The sequence below is a fragment of the Astatotilapia calliptera genome, chromosome 15, assembly GCF_900246225.1.
Source record: "Astatotilapia calliptera chromosome 15, fAstCal1.2, whole genome shotgun sequence".
NCBI lineage: Eukaryota > Metazoa > Chordata > Actinopteri > Cichliformes > Cichlidae > Astatotilapia > Astatotilapia calliptera.
Window position 1 is genome coordinate 23,633,021 of NC_039316.1, and position 17,555 is coordinate 23,650,575.

The 17,555-nt window shown below is 40.6% G+C and overlaps 1 protein-coding gene across 4 annotated transcripts in view; it reads left to right on the plus strand.

The window, feature by feature from the left end:
* The window catches only part of col12a1b (collagen, type XII, alpha 1b), a 150,111-nt gene that overhangs the window by 20,010 nt on the left and 112,546 nt on the right, over nucleotides 1-17,555 (plus strand). For 3 of the 4 annotated variants that reach the window (XM_026194796.1, XM_026194793.1, XM_026194795.1), the window contains exons 12-13: nucleotides 278-553; nucleotides 13,958-14,227. The exons of the other annotated variant lie outside the window; for it this stretch is intronic. In XM_026194796.1, the coding sequence (XP_026050581.1) occupies nucleotides 278-553; nucleotides 13,958-14,227 (546 nt within the window). The remainder of the gene's footprint in view (nucleotides 1-277; nucleotides 554-13,957; nucleotides 14,228-17,555) is intronic. 4 annotated transcript variants of the gene reach the window in all.

Genomic DNA, 17,555 nt, shown 5'->3' on the forward strand with positions numbered 1-17,555 from the left:
TTATGCTTTTCTTTTTCCACACTGCTAAGATATTTTGTTAATCAACATAAAGGTGTAGTACAGATATAAACCTGTTTTTAATACCAAGACCAAACTTGTGATAGAACAAATTAAGTGATTAAGTGTAATATTGAACTGGAAGGTGTATTGATTGATTCACAACGTTGGTTGCTGCAGGTTACCGCAGAACAATAGGCTCAGGTTTTGGACAGTGGCAGCATGAATGAGTAAAGATATGCAGTTAAAGCTGAGGGTGTCTGATTCACTTGTGTCACAGAACAAGGCCCAGTTAGCAACCTCAGAGTATCTGAAGAGACAACAGACAGCTTCAGAGTGTCATGGCTAGCAGCTCCCGGACCAGTCATTCGCTACCGACTCAACTATGAACCGGTTGACGATGAGAGCCGGAGGATGGAGACGACCACCACTGGCAGGGAGATAACCACCGTGCTCCACGAGCTTCGGCCTCAAACCACCTACCGCGTCACCGTCACTCCCGAATATCCGTCCGGCCCCGGAACGCCGCTACAGACTGTGGGCACCACCAAAGAAGGCAAGTGTGGTTATCGACATATGCAACAAAAACATAAAAAAGCATAAACTATCGTTAATAAAAAGTTAATGGACAATAACCTTTTTAATATCAGTTGTACACTTTTAGACTCTGCTGCATCAAAGGAAGAGTAGTTTGTAGCGGGTTTAAAAGCTGGGCACCAAAGAAAAAAGATCATTAGCCCCATTTAATATTGGGTGTATGTACCCACAGACTGCAGAGGTAAATTAGCTAAATCTGGTATATGGCATCTTTTTCCACTATGGGATGAACGTCATTGTATGTGCTTCCTAGTTAAAAACCAAATGAAAACAAATATGAACACAAGAAGAACCAGCAAATACTAAAAACTCTGTGGTAGCATTAAACTTCCTGTCTGCCTGAGCCAAAGCATCTTGGGAACTGTAGTGCCAAGGCTAAAGCTGAACAGGAAACGGTTCAGTTAGCTGAGCCTGATGCTGTGCCATAGATCTCCATGTAACAGTGTGAAAACTGAAAAAACAAACAAACAAAAAATAAAAAAGGCTTCACAGGGTTAACTATTAATGGGAAACAGATGTTCTTATAAATAAGAGCTACATGAGTGAAGCTTCAGTTGAAGGAAATCTTTGTTGTTTTCGGGACAAACTGAGCCCAGAAGTCCAAGTAGTTGGCTCAGTGGCTCATTGAGTCACCGGTTCTGATCCCTGGCAGGTGCCTGCAGACATGGAGTGATCATTTACTTGGTGCTAGGGGACTTTAAAAACTATGAAAATCTAATTGCACCTTTAAATCACAAAGGATTTGGGGATGATTAAAACTTAATGGGTCCAAGCTGTCGTTCCGGCTTAAAGAATGGGAATGAATCAGACTTTATTCTGATAGAATGAAGTGTCTCTTTAAAGTCATTGCGGTGCCCGGGAGTGTGGGAGTGTGCACATTTTTTGACCCCTGTGAGCTCTGCGAAGTTAGCGCAGCCTGCCTCCTGTTGAACTCCTCGTCAGATCTGTGCAGCCTTACAGGGAAAGGAATGAAAAACAGACATAAACTCAGAGATAGAAATGGACCATGGTGCACTCAGAGGCAATAAACAACAAAGACAGGAAGCAAACTGAAGATGTTTTTCTGAAGTTTTGTAGATTCGAGCACAGGCGGATTTACTGCTTTTAGAGAGGAATGATGAGCCTTCCAAAGATGCTTAAGATTATAATCTTTTATCCAAAACTGAAGACAGAGGCTGGAAATAAACAAATCATACTCCTTGGGGCCATGGAAACAGCTTTTCTTAGCGTTTACCTTTCACCTCCTGTTCCTTTCAGCTCCTTCACATAGTGCAGCTGCGTGTCGTCTGAGTCGACTCTATTTTTGTTAGTTTTTTTGGAATTTGACAGTTTATAAAATGGGACAGGATTAATCCCAGCTTGCACCTCTTTGACATGAAACGCCCAGCTGGCCCTCAGATGGATTTATTCTCCCCCTCATTTGGCTTATAATATTGTTCCCATTAGAACATGACTTTACCTCAAAACTATAAATCGATGCAGAGCCTTGAGGTTTTGCATACATTCTTCCTTTTTTGTTAGCAGTTTGTCCCACCTCCCATAGCACACAGTTACATAGGAGTCAGTTAACTCTTTGTCCCAGTTTTCCTGACTGATATCAGGGGGAAAGTTTTTGCTTAAAAATACATCTACAGTAAGAAAAATGCACACGCAGGAAGCTCTGCCCATGACTCACGGTTTATTTTAACAGTTATTTTTCAAAGGGGAAATTTTGAATCATACTTCACTTCTAGAGTCTCTTTGACTAATTGACATGCTGGTAGCTGCCCAGTAAAAACAATTTTCTTCTGCGCTGCTCCAGTGGAGCAACTGGAGTTCGTGTCTTAGTCAAGTAGTCCTCCGGCTCAGAGAGTTTCCCATCCAGTTTTTTTCTCCTCCAGTCACATGATGCATGATTAATGGGCCACAACACATGCACCTTTTTGTCTGCTTGTTTGTCTCTTTCATCTGTTTCCATGAGAAAAGCTGTTTTTCTTTGTTTTTCAGATAAAAAAGCCCCCTCAAACACAGAGTGTAGACACTTTATTTTTGAATTAAACCACACAGGTAGCAACGAGAAGTCAGGCGGTAACGAAGTCTATGGGAAAATGTTCTCTGTTGATTTATGACCTCAGTAAATACTTTCCTTGTGAGTATATAGTCTCAATTACTAGTTTCAAGTCTCATTTAATAAAACACGATGTTCGTTTAGTAAATTATGGTCTCCATTAGAGTCAAAAAGGACTATAAAGCTGTGTGTGCTTTAGGGTTGGTCTGTCTGTAATTGACAGGTCTCTACCCCCAGATTTACCCCTCGTTTATTACACATAGTTTAAAAACACCAACACAGTGGCAGCAAAAATCCTCAGAGAGATTTCACCAGCCAATGGGAGACATCATGGTGCATGGAGGTAGAGTAACCATTAGAGATGAAAAATTGAGCATGTTCTATGTAATTAAAGCAATTGCCAGTGTGAGTGATGGATACCATGTGATAGGGTAAACACATTGATGGGTTAGCGGTGTAACTGGAGCCTGAATCGTTGGGGTATATAATGGCAGCATAAACTATCAGATGTCAGACACAAAGAGCAGTCTGTGGTGTATCATCAGCATTGTATTGCTTCTGCTGGTGGTTAGACTTGTGCAGGCAGCCATCAAGGTAAAAAAAAAACCCCATCAACTAAAACAGGCTAAAAAGCTCAGTAGACTTGATGCTAATTTCATGACTTATCATTTTACACAGACTTGGATCGTACATATCTGAAGCATTGATTATTTTAAGTTCCTTTGGCTAAAAAGCAAAACTTAATCTCTGTATGAAAAGTGACTTTCGGTGGTAAAACATCAGACTCACCTGACAAAATATCCAATTTTCAGCTTAATTAGCATTTATTAATGCACATTTGTATTCCAGCTTATCTTCATTCTGGTCTGTATAGCTAACGTAGAGTCTTTAAAATAAACTGCATGGCTGTTTAAAGGTGCACACGATTTCTGTGTCAGCTTTTGCACACAGCCGCGATGTGCCGATCCCCTGAGATTAACCGATAATGTTTTTTTTATTACCGCCCAACAGCCACTGTTAATATTTGAGGTTTTCCGTAATTGCTGTGACTAAATGCTGGAAGAGAACCAGATCATAACAAGGACTCTTAAAACAAACATTTAATGAAAGTCTGTGTTTAACATGAGGCTCTTTTGCTCCAAAATATTGTAAATGATCTGATTTTCAATACCTGGCGAGGCTTGGAGGTCAGAATTATTGTTACTGGAGAGAAATAATAAACACTCAGAGCATGAGAGAGGGGAGAGGAGGAAGCCTTCCAGTTTTCATAGAGGGTTATTGTTAGTATTAAAAATTGCTTCTTTTACCTCTTGGGTATTATTTTTGTGACTTTACCCATAATTTCTGATATCACTTAGGTTAATTGTTAAGAATATGGTAAGTCAAAACAACCTTAAATCTTAATATAGGTAATGTTTTTGGCATTATTTGACAAAAAAAGTCATAATAAGCTTTCAGCATTGCATCACATTGGAGCGAAAGCGGGAGGTAAACCTCTGTACCTCCTCTGGAGTCAGATTTTAGTCTTTAGGGAATCTAGCCAGTGAAGGGAGAGTTTAGCTAATCACATGTATTTTATTTAGACTAGATCAGGTGGTTGCTCTGTTGTGTTATGAATACCACTAATGTTGGGTGAATTTGAGCATAGCATTAGTTCTGGAGTGTCATTAAGTAGAGCTGATCTCATTTAAAGCTCATTCCAGTTGTTTTGGCTGATGACTTATGAGACACTTCAGTTCGATAAACCTGATATATCAGGGTGCACTATTTAAGCTGCTTAAGCTGCCGCTGCTGCAAGCTTCTTTGCAACCCAGAAGTGCTAAATAACGTGCTTCATATTTTTCATGTGTGCTCTGACCTTTGAGAGGGTCCTGCTTTCCATGTTTTCCATGTTTGAACTATAATATTCATAATATTCATCTTACGTGAAACCATACTATCAGAACAGCCTGCTTGTTTGAAGCACATGGATATGCCTGACTTAATTGGAGATTATGTATCGGAATTTAAGGAGCAGGACCACGCCTCAAAACATGCTCCTTCCGGTTCTCATCTATATAGGTTCCCTCAGTTCTGCAAGCTGCCAGGCCCGTGACCCGTTGCCGTTCCCTTCGAGGCCTTCCCCAAACCGCAGCTCAGTTCATGTCCAAGCATTCACCTTTACCTACTAAAACTCTCTCAAATCTAAAATGAGGACGTGGGCCCTAGTGAATCTGGTTTTAAGGGCATATGAGGTGTTCAAACCAAATGCAAAGTATAGATTTTACAAGCTACAGTGGCAGACAAGTCTATTTAAAGATGTGAACAGAGGAAATTTGAAAATATTTTGTCAAAAATCTGGTCTTAGGCTGTATTGCAAAAGACTATAAGACTGTGGAGTGATTAAATAGCATTTTATTATCACCATCATCATCATATAAAAAGGTTCTGCAAAAATGTGAATAGACTCAACACTGTGCTGGGCGACACGTATTTATTTATTTATTTTTATAAACTGCATCACTCTGTGTTGTGAAAACAGAATCACCAGCTGAAATTATTCCGCTAGCTTCTCCTGACGCTCCTGACACTTTTTCTTTTTTCCACTTTATGGAATATTTTTGTACTTTAACATTAGTTATGAAACCTGCCTGCACGCAGGTCTGCTTACACATTCTCAGTTTTTGCATGTTTGTGCATGTTTGTCGGCACATATACATTGGGGTTGCATGCAGATGGTCCTCTCAGAGACCTGCAAGCATGGTCATAATTTACGGACGAGTTTTACATCAGGCATACTCCTGTAGAGGCTTAACGCCATAGAAGTGAGCTACATCCTGGTGAACCACAGGTTTAAACACACAGCGTTTAACTGCAATGACCTCACTTTGATTACAGCTTGAAACATTTTTCCTAGAGGCAAAAATTCCCTCAATTCATACTCTGTGTGAGCCATTTAGTCAAGTTAGTTTATTAATATAGCAAATTTACACACATCAGCAAGCACCTGACATATCTTTCAAACCAATATAATAAATTTAAAACAGATAAAATACTTTGCAGGCACCGTGCACTGAAATTCAAATCCAATTTTTTTTATTGAGTCATAAAAAATGTTAGCATAAAACTTCTTCTTAAATTTTCTAAGCCTCTGATTGGCTATCCCTGGCAAACAGAAGATTTTTTAAAGAATATGGGAGGAGCTTCTGTGCTTCTTTATGACATCATACAGAGTCAAGAGTAGAAAAAATAAGAGTAATTTGAGTCGTTTTAAATCTGATTTTTGGCTCATGGGTATCATTTGTTCATACACTGACATTATATTTCCAAACCTTGGGCATTTTTAACGTGAACGCCTACCTGTGGAGCAGAACATAAGACTGAACATTAGGAAAAGCTGAACATGTCCACTTTAAGCCATGTTTGGACTCTTGGAGTGGAGTAGCTGCTCTCCAAAGCACTTACAGTAACACAGCAGTGGACAGAGCAGCAGACAGCCAGAGTGAGAGGTGGAGATGAGGAGCAGCAAGACCGGACAGGAATGTAAGCCAGCTGAGAGCAAGGCTGGAAGGTTAGGAGGAGCAGGGGAGACTGACTCATGCCTGTCTCTCTGTCTGTCTTCACCATTTCTCTCCCATTCTGTCTAGCTCCACTCGTCTGTCTCTCTCCTTCTCAACCTTGCGTGTTATTCTCGCGCTGTTGCTCTCTCTCTTTCTTTCCCTGCACCTTGTGAGGGCTTGCCTGGAATTTAATAGTCTTGTCCAAAGGCTCCAGATGCCTCCCCAGTTGCTGTGCCATGCCTTTTTTCCGATGCTTCAGGTTGTTGGGTGCATACTGGCACAGTGTGATGTAGAGTCCAAACATTCCCTATGATATCTTTTCCTAAACATATTTCCTAGACCATGATGGAAAAAGTCATGAGGTCAAGTTAAGATGTAAATTGTAAGGGAGAGTTCAGCGCTCACAGAGTCCAACTGAGATTTTTAATAATGTGATACAGCGCTGCTTGATTCAGAAATAATGATTACATTTATTTTGAACTCACAGCTATTTAACAAGATAAGCTGAACTTTAAATCATCCTGACAAAGCTCGTATTATTTCACTCAGTTAGGAACACAGCCAAGGTCTTGGTCTGCTGGACTATGAGGTAAAAACATTTCTTCTTTCTAAGCGATGCATGACTTTGGTTATTTTCTTTGTATAGAAAGTATATCAGCACAAATCCTCTATTTATTTGTTCTTATTTCAGTACTTTAAACCCCAGATATCTTCCAATACAACCATAGACTCCATTTAAAAGCTATGTACCTATCCACTTGAGCTATAAATTAGAAAAAAATCATCAAAATGTGTGCATCACTCAACCATTTTTAGCCCGTTCGCATCAGTAAAACAGGTCAGGTGCTAATTGTGCATAAAAAGGAAGATTGTGTCTCTTTGAGGATGTAGTGCTGTGCGCACTAACTGTTTAGACATTAGTGTAAGTTCACTGTGTGGCCAGCATCTCTGCCTCTTTGTTACCACGTTTCCTTATTTTAGGCCTCAGTCACACAGGCCTAGTTACCCCCTGTGCCACCTGCAGCTGGAGGTTATATTCCCTTCCTGGTTTAGCGAGTGGTTATTGGAATATCCTCCCTGTGATTGCGTTGTTCAGTTCCAGTCATCTGTAATTCAGGTGGGAGATGTTGACTTATCTACAAACATATATATGTCCCCTGCAGGGGGTGATTACCAGGTGGTCACCGACATATCTCTAGGCTTGGGTGACTGGTGCTTCAGCGGTCGATTTCACCACAACCAGGGCATAAACACTGTTACCTAGTGAGCTAATAAAAACAACTTTTTCCAACTGGTACAAGTGATATTTGCTCATATCTGCTGCCAGTGCTCAGCACTCCTTTAGCTGTTTATGGTGCTCAAAGCTCACAGCTGACTTCTCTCATGTTATTGGGCCTGAAGCTGAGGTTGTGTTTTTCATGTGTGAAAGCTTAAAGACACAGAGTGAACTTTAGCTTGTTCAGAAAACTGTCAGTAACTGTAGTGGTAATGCTCCAGACTCTCCCGGTTGTAGCCCACATCAGCAGCTGGCAGGCGGGCGATCATTACCTTTGCGTCCTGTGCACATGTAGGCTTAATGTTCTCAGATCAGCAGTGAGCCTTTACCCACATTAAAGCCAAGTTAAAACTATAACTGTACAGTTAGAGCCCATGTTAGATTTCATCAGGACCTTGTTTTCTGCACTGGAGATTTACGTTTATGGATGCTAAAATGGAAAACTCGTCTCCAAGCCAGATTCAGCACAATGTTTTCTGTGATCCATCAAACCAAACTACTGCCTACTGTGTGAATGCTGAACAGAGGCTTTGTTTTCATTGTTTCGAACTTGTTCAAACACTCACACAGCAGATCTCGGGATAAAGTCTAAAGACGTTTGCGTAAGTGTGGCCCATCTCGCTCAGCTGTGTGACATAAGCCTGTCCACAGCTGATATTTAAAAGGAGCTGCAGCTGCTTTCTGCTTCACTCCTGCATTTGGAAGAACTCCAGCATGCTGACATTGACCAGGACTTCCTGATTGTGGAACTGGGGGAGTGTGATGCTGCTGTGGGATGGAAAATGTTTTTTAATATGAAGCGAACATGTCGCTTTTTTGTCAGATTGATGACTGTGCATATCCAGAGTTATATAATTCAATTTGAATGGTTTCCACAGAGCACTGAAAAAAAAGCTCCAAACTAGTAAAAACAAATGTCAGTAAAAGCTGCAAGAATGGGGATGATGAGGTGTATTTAAAGAGATTTTCCAGACAGTTTTTGTTTTCTGCTTTTATGTTAATGACTTTTAAGGATGATCTTTTATATTTTCACAACTTGGACTTCCATAAACCTCTAAATTTCAGCCTCATAAGATCTAAAAATACATATATAGAGGTTTAATTCTCGTAATAAGTTCTTTTCTTTGGCAGTTGCATCAGCTTGGGACACTAAATGTGTCGTAACCTGTGAAAATGACCTCAGCTTTCAGCAGGGGACTTGTTTCTTTGCAGCTTTTGCGCCTCAGGTGAAATTAAGTTCTGATCTAGTCTACCAGCGTGTTCTTTGTTCAGTGAGTTTGGCTGACAATTGCTATATAAGAGGGAAAAAATATCTTTAGCTAAAGAAATTGAGGTGATAAAGTTTAAAAAGGGGGGGAAAAAACCTGCTGTGGTTTGCTGTGGTCACACTGGCTGTGAACAAAGTTTCCAGACATTAAAATTAATCAGTTGATCAGTTAAACTTTATTTGGATAGCACATTTCATGCAGATTAGTGCAGTCCTTCATAGATGAATGACCAGCTGATAGTAATTAGAAAAAAATATGCAGCAAGTATCAACTTGATAGAAATCAAAAAGACAAAGGCAAAGAAATAAATACAAAATTTTAAACTGCCTGTAAGTAAAATGAAAGTGTCTGGCACAGATAGAAAAGAGATCTGGTAAAATATACAAATAAAATAAATATTAAATAAAATAGTGCTAGATAATCTATATTAGAAGAACCTACAAAAACAGATGCATTCATTTTTAAGCATTTTAACTGTAATTGAATGTTAATGATGATTTGGGTTCTGACTTATTTTCCTGTTTTATCAGATTCTATTAGACTTGTTGTACAGGAGACTGACACAGCCAAAAATAAAGACATAAATGTCACGTGTGAGAGTGTGGCAGACAGGATGAAGGACCCAAATGCAGCACTCACGAGAAACTAAGGCGTGAACTCAGGAAGGCAGCTTTAATGCTGTGCCAACAAACCCATATAATACAAACAGGAAAGGAAAAGAAAACCTAAAAACTAGAAGCTAAGAAAAAACTCAGAAGTAACCTGGGTACCAAGGAGCCCAGCAAAACATGCACAGCACACAGGGTAAACAGCAACAGCCATAGGAAAACACAGGGCTTAAATACACCAGGGGGTAACAAGGGGATGAGAAACAGGAGGGAGCCACAGCTGGGACTAATCTGACATAACAAGACGGGGAGGAAGCAAAACTGAAAACACAGGACACAGAAGACTGTCAATGTATAACAGGAAATACAAGACAGGCACAGAGACGCAGACTTGACAAGGAGACACGGCTGACAGGGAAGAAAGAGCGAACATGGAGCACAGAGACAAAAGTAACTAAACATGAGATGTGGAGCATGGGAAGGCAAGGTAACACAAACCTAAGGACTAGAACTAAGAATATAACATAAGCAGAAAACAATAATGAGAATCAAAACCATAAAAACCAACAAATCCAAATATATAACTAATCAAAAACACACTAGTTCCCAGACAAACTACTGTGACAATAAATAAACATACAGATAAATTAATTTTGAAAAGGGGGAAATCAATAAATAGCAAATTAAATTAGATCCAGGATTTAACAGAGAGCCAATAAAGAAAACTAATATTGGAGAAATATGACCCCCCCTGTCAGTTACTCTCTTTGTGGTGTTTTGAATCAGCTTTATGTACACGCCATGTGACAGCACGGGCCCTTTAATGTGAACCCAGTCACGCGGAGTGGAAACTCAATTTCAGGGCAGTTCCTCTCTTATTCAGTGAGCTAGACAGACTTTTTCTCGTGATATGAAGCAGCACCAGCAACACCACCAGAGTGAAGTTTTTATCTCCACCTAGGCTGCCCTGATGAAACTGCAGTGACTCTGCACACTTTGCAGTGGAACATGTCAAATAGCCAACTTTATACAAGGCAGCGATCCCAGAGACTTTCCACTGTGACTGCAGGGAGTCCCAGACACAGCACAAAGAGGCCAGACCTGAGAGGACCTCAGACCCGCCTCAGTCACATGGCCTTCAGGTGCTATTTCTGTTCACGCTATGAGTGACGAAGGTGCTAGCCAAACTAGCCCCAAACTCTGAACTTCCCTGGAAAAAGCTGAAAGCAGCTTGAATTTGATTTGTAGATAGTTTATAGATAGACAGTGGTAGAAATCAGCAATACTGTCTTTAATTTCTGTGGTTTTATTCCGATTTACTTTGATGGACTGTGGAAAAAGATGTCTGAGAATGTCCAGATATTCCACACTCCATGTGACGGCTGTTATTTTCCAATTTTTTGAGCCAGAGCTCCTCCGGGAAGATAAAACAAATGGCAGCATTGGTAGCTTCCTGCTGATGGCAGAGGTGCAGTGCAGTGAAAATGGGGTGACTGAAGCTGAGCACCAGTGACAGTTAAAAATAAACTAAGAAGTACACGCTTGACAGTTTTTCCTGAATTCCATCGGCACATTTCACATTCTTGAAGATTCTCCAAAAGTGAACCTTCAAAACACAGAGGATTGAAAATTAAGCTTTGTAGTGACAGAAGAACCTTTTTCTTCTCAGAAATAAAAATTGATTGAAATAAGATGCAGACTGTCAAAATAAAAGCCTTAATTTGGGTCATCTGTACCTTGTACATCTTTCCCATGCTGCTGTGAGCACAGAACAATCTGCTGGTTCAATCTTGTTAAATTGTTTGTCCTGACATGCCTGAGAACTTGTTAGCGACTTAATTCACTAATAGAGCTTGTCTTTCTGTTTGGCCACATGTTTTGCACATTTAAAAAGACGATAAAAATTATATTTCCGCCATCATTTTGGCTCTCAATAACATCCAGGCTCCCTTTTAATTTGAGTTATTTCTCATGTTTTCTAATTATTTTGAGTTTGCATAAATATTTGTTGAGCAGGGAGTTTTCCTTTTTTTCCCTTCCCTTCTCTCCAAAGATCTGCATCGACTGGCAAAAAAGCTTGAATGTGATTTATTTCACGCTTATTGCACTGATTATATAGCTGGATTTAATATTTGGTGATAATTATCCTGTTGTGGAAACTTCATCGCCACAGACGAAGAGCTATAATTTAATATTGGCCCTCCCTCTTTCACTTTCCTATCCAGACACAGCAGATTGCTGGAAATATTTGTGAATGATGGAAGAAGAGGAGATTGTATGTCAGCAAGAGGCAACACGAGTCAGGCAACCCAACAGTGAGAGGCAACACAAAGTAGATTTTTGGGGTTTGTGTATATCCGTGTGTATATTGTGTGTGTGACTGAAGCTGTCAGGAAGTTGAGTTAAGGTCCTAAATCATCTGAAAACTTTAACATGAACCAGTTTTACAGTCCATATCACTTCTACCAGCACTGAGTTTATGCCACAGCATATTTGATCCCCAAAGTTCAGCTTGTTTAACTGGTGGGATCAGTCTATGCCTTGCCCTGGGTTTGTTGAAGAGGTGCTCGTCAGTCAAACTCAGACATGGTACGCAAATATTCTGATCGCTGACCTCGCCCACACATGGAATCCAACGTTTCCTCAGGGACTGCTGCCTCTTTGGAAATCCTATAAAACAATGAACTGCACTGTGCAAGAGTGCTTTTCATGAGCAAATTAGTGTAAAACAGAGAGGGTGTGAGAGAGTCGAGCTGAGACGAAAGCATGCATGGGCCCAGGTATGCATAGGTCAGCAGGGGGAGTGGGGATGAAGGACAGTTTTATTTGTATAGTGCAACATCACAGCAAAAGTTGCCTCAAGGTCCTTTATAAGGTAAAGTAAAGACCTACAATAACACAGAGATATCCCCAACAATCAGAAGCACAGAAGCACTTGGTATCTGGCAATAAGCCACACCCATTTGCTGTTCAAACCTTCTGTTTGTGAAGGGCAGCCAGTAAAGAAAAATGGGGCTTAGTGGGGGAGGGGCTAGAACATTTTGACAGATAATTAAGGTTAACTTTGAAACGTGACTGACGCAAAGCCCCCCCAAGAGAGTCCAAGAACAAAAATCTGGAAAAATCCTGAAACTGTTGTGTTATCTCTGACAAATTTGCACGAAAAGACCACAAACAAACTTTACGAAGAAATCCCAGTAACAAGACAAATCTTATTCCTGTGCATCTCGAGCTCCACTGTTGGCCCCCAGAACCTGATTTGTAACATTGCTGCCATGTTCCCTTCACTATAATGAACCAGCACTTTGGTTAAGGACTCTTACATTTATTGCAGTTGCATGTAAATATTTGTGAAAAAGAAAATGTGCTGTAGTTCAGGTTGCAGTATTATTTTAAACCCCACGTGTCTGGAAATAGGCGATTAAAAAAAAAAAAAGACTAAAATTCAAGTTAGTCCATTCAGATACAGATGAGTATCCACAACAAATCTCCAGGTATCCAGTAATTAAAACTATGCTTGTAATGTTCCACAGTTCCACAATTAGCAAAACAGAATTTGGACAGCTTTAACTACTGGAAAATTTCCCTTTATTGATTGATTAATTGTATTGCTAAAAATCATATTGAACTCACCTTCAGGACATAAACAGTGGTCAATGATCAACAGAGGAAAAGGAACTGTGAATGTGCCAGCGTTAATCAGAAGGGTTGATTTTCATCTGGATCTGATGTTTAAAGGCTTCCAAAAATATAATATAATTGATTTATATCCAATACGTAATAATTAATAGAAATCTAATCCAGTCGGAGAGAACTAGAAATATTAATAACATATGTTACACATGGGAACAAGGCAAAATATGGAGTGAAAAAGGACTTTTCTGTTTGATAAATTGTTCTAAAGGTTCATAAAACCCACAAGAGAGACATTCACGAACCATTAACTCTAGAGTAGCCAGCAAAAAGCTGAAAAAAGTGAGATATCAAAGCGTCCAGCAGAAGATCTTCCAATAAAAGGAGGACTATAGTGATGATTTGATGATGCAAAGACATCCAGTGAACTACATTAAAGAGATTTCCTGTTGGTGCTTGGACACTTTGAGTTCATGCGGTTCCCGACATGTTTTATGTCTTTCTTCTTTCCCCTATCCAATGCTCTGCACTCACTAATGATGCTGAAAAATCTCAAAATATCCCCAAAATATGAACAAAAAGCACCGGACAGCTCTTCACATATGTTTATGCCGTCCTCTCAGGCCTTTATGGCTGTGGTGATCGGTCCACTCGATTGCCTTTTAATAGTTTCCATTTTGAAAAATAATTAGATCTGGCAGCACGTCCATTATGGTCCCTTTGTTTAAAAGGGAGGATGGTTTTAAATAAAAGAAGTCACAAATACTGGAAAGAACATTAAAACATGTCTGCCAATGTGACTGTACAGTATAAAAAATGCTCACAGTCAAGTCTGAAAACATCTGCTGTGATTTGAGAGGAAATTTAACTGCTATGGTGTCAAAAACTAAAACTGTGGAATCAACATTACATCGCCATTTATATTTCATACACAGTATAAGTTATTGTCTCACGTTCCTTTGATTAATTCTCTGCTTAACTGTTACTTCCAGAGGGGGGTCCTCCTAAAAACCTGGTCACCAGCGATGTAACTGACACCAGCTTCGTGGCGTCTTGGACAGCGGCGCCTGGGAATGTGAATACGTATCGTGTTCAGTGGAAGTCGATGTTTTCCCAGGAGATCCAAGAAAAAACGGTGCCAGGAGATGAAACCAGCACCGTGCTGGAAGGTCTGACTCCAGAGACACTTTACCAAGTCTCTCTGGTCGCTGCCTACCGCCACAAAGAGAGCGAGCCACTCACGGGATCAGAAATCACAGATGGTAAGACTTAATAAACTCTTCAGTCTTTCATCTTTAGCAGTAAGAGAAAATGCATGCATGCACCAAAGGATGAAAGCTGAAAAAATAAAGAAATTCATATATAATCAATGACAGTTACAGGAAGTATTTATGAAAGAACAGACAAAATAAATGTTAACCGTGAGCAAACATATGTTTCTATTTGATCTGACTCTCAAAACAAAAACCAGATCACAGATTGGACCAACCGTTAGCAAAGAGAAAGCAAACCTTCCCGTGTGGTCTCACTTGTCATGGTGGAATAAGTCTTGATAGAGTGCTGGACGTAAGTGCTTTGGCCTTGCTTGAACACCATGGTGTTACCCAACTTTTAATTGGAAGGTGGGACCTACAGTCAGCAGTGCCCTTTCTACTGACGCCAAGATGGTCTGACATCCTGACATTAGGTAGCGACCAGAGTGTGATTTAAAAGCGTCCCACTCAGAGAAGACCACGAAAAGCTTTAGGAGAGCGCATATCATACCGTCCCAACCATCTCTGTGAAACAGCACTTTATATAAGAGTCAATAGATTCTCTTATTTCCATTTGACACTAGTGTATGTGACCCTGGAAGGAAAACAGCCGGATAATAATAATAATAATAATAATGATGGATACTTTATTGATCCCCATGGGGAAATTACTTGTTTTTCTCTGCATTTGACCCATTCACTCAGTGAAGCAGTGGGCAGCCCACTAAGCAGGCGCCCGGGGAGCAGTGTGTAGGGACGGTACCTTGCTCAGGGGTACCTCAGGGTAGCCGTTAAGTGGATTCGAACCGCCGACCTTCCGATCATGGGGCGACCACTTTACCTACTGAGCTATCCCTGCCCTGCCCTGGATGATTAGCTTAACTCCACTGACACCTCTGGTGTCAATGAACATGTCGTCAGTTACAGCTTCTCAGAAAAACGAACAAAAGCAAATCTTGGTGATAATTAAACCTTTAATTTTAGTTGCGAGGGGGGTGTTGGCCCACTTGGGGCTGGAGGTGGGACTTGAGCATATTATGTACATAAAAGGTGGATGCAGCAAAGTGAGACCACCTGTTGGATTCTAGTTTCTTTGAATTTTGACTCCTTAACTTATAACTATACTATAAAAGCCTTGACAGTTTCCAAACTCACAGCTTACACATCTGCTCTAAAGAAGGAAATAACCCATACAGAACAAAGGTAACTTTGCGGTAGCCTCAAGTGGACATTAGAAGAACTGCAGTTATTGGCACATGAGCTTTATGTCTTGATTAGGGATGGTATCCGGTGCCATTATGGCAACGGTTCTGTCATAAACGGTAGTAACCAGACCGAAAAGCAGCGCACATTTCGGTGCTTTATTTCGGTGCTTTTTTTTCCCTGAGCTCTGATACACTTTAGATTCTAGCCAATCCTTTTACGTTTCTGAGGATAGTAGGCGGGCCCAGGTACGTACATTCTTTTAGAGCAGAGCTACAGATTAAAAATGCCCAAGGTGAAGCGGTCAAAAGTCTGGCTGTACTTCACAGCAAAATATGCAAACTCAGCAGCCTGCAACAAGTGCTTTAAGCTGATACTGTGCAAAGGAGGTAACACCTCAAATCCGATGAAACACCTGGCGACACAGCATTTTTTTTAAAAGCCGAGAAATGCGCCGTATTTGATAGCTTGCCGCGAGACCTCACACCGTGCACATCTACTGCGGGTGTGGTGCCTGTTATCGGACCTGGAGTTAGCCACATCCCCCAAAAACCCGAAGAGTAGAGTCCTGGCCCCTAGCCCTGCCAGTGTAGCAGAAATGATGACGGATGATGATGGCAGCAGCAGCCGTTCTTCTCTGGGCGAGTAGCTTAATGTTGTTGGTGTGTAATTTACGTTGAGTATGCTAACCACGTTATTACATTAATGCATGTAAGGTGAACTAGCAAACATCATCATAGCTACATGCGGCTGTCTTCTTGTTTGATGGCAGATACTCCCTTCACCCTGGCCAAAAAGGCTAAAATGACCAAAGAAAAAGTGGAAAACAGCTAAACGAGAGGTTTTTGGACAAAGTTTATGTTTTTTCCATTGTTTAAGCACTGCTTCCATCCAAGAGTGATACCATATATGCCCCATAGCTGCAGAAAAGGCTAACATTGTTATCTTTTTACAAAAAAACAGCTGAACATGAGAGGTTTTTGGACCAATTTTGTGTTCTCCATTCTTTAAGCACCGGTTCGAGCACCGGTTCGAGCACCGGTTCGAGCACCGGTTCGAGCACCGTTTAAGCACCGGCACCGTTTCAAAAGTACCGGTTTGGCACCGGTATCGGATAAAACCTAAACAATACCCATCCCTAGTCTTGATGATTGCAGCTTCACTTCCCGCAGTCACACAAGTAAATATTTGGCCCTTCTGTTACAAGCCACAAACATAGAAAGGCATTTTTTGGGGGTCAGCTTTTTTCCCTGGAGCTGTCTGTTTGTCAGCGGCACATACTCACAAAATCTGGCAGCAGAGTGATGAAAAGAAAAGATCATTAGTGCAGCTTGTAATGTGTCTTCTTTCTGGGTTGGAGCATCTTTGGGCCCAAGTTCCCCAGTCCAATATTCTGTTAACACACATTAACCCTCCAAGTGTTTTCATGTTGAGTCCACCCTAACACCTCACCCTAACCCAAGTCACACTAAACAAATATGAAGCTGGGAAACACTGGGAAAATGCTTCAGACCATTGTTTTCCCTGTAAAACTCATTTTGTGCAACAAAAGCAGCCAGACTTGTCAAATGTTTGAATAGACTTCAAGATTAAATGACTTGATTTAATAAGTTATGAAACTACCATAAAGGTCATGGTAAACAAGATCAGCAGCTTTTGGCACATCACAGTGTGTCTGCCTCTTGGGCAGTGACCATCAGCTGGACTTCATTACTTTTCCTAGTACGTTGTGGGATACTTTAAGTGAACTGTTTAGAGTAAAGATAAATTCTAAACATATATAGGGTGAAGACTACAATGTCACACTCACTATTTAGGGTAGTCTGTATAATAAGGTGAGTAATGAGTTACTTCAGATGTAGTTCGTGTTTTATTTGGTGCCAAAAAAGTCATCTTTGCGCAACATGAGGGCTGCTTGGGGATATCAGTCGTCTTTAACAATTTATACATTTTTAAAAAGGACTCCAGAAACTTTTCTTCTCTCTGGCAGAAGCAGATCTGATTTTGAGATCAGTTCTTATCACCTGAAATTTACCCTTACCTGTGTATCCTCCTGTCTTTGAATGAATAAATAATCTTTATTTGGGGGTTAAAGTGCCTTGCTTGAGATCACAGTGATTAGTTACTCTGAGAT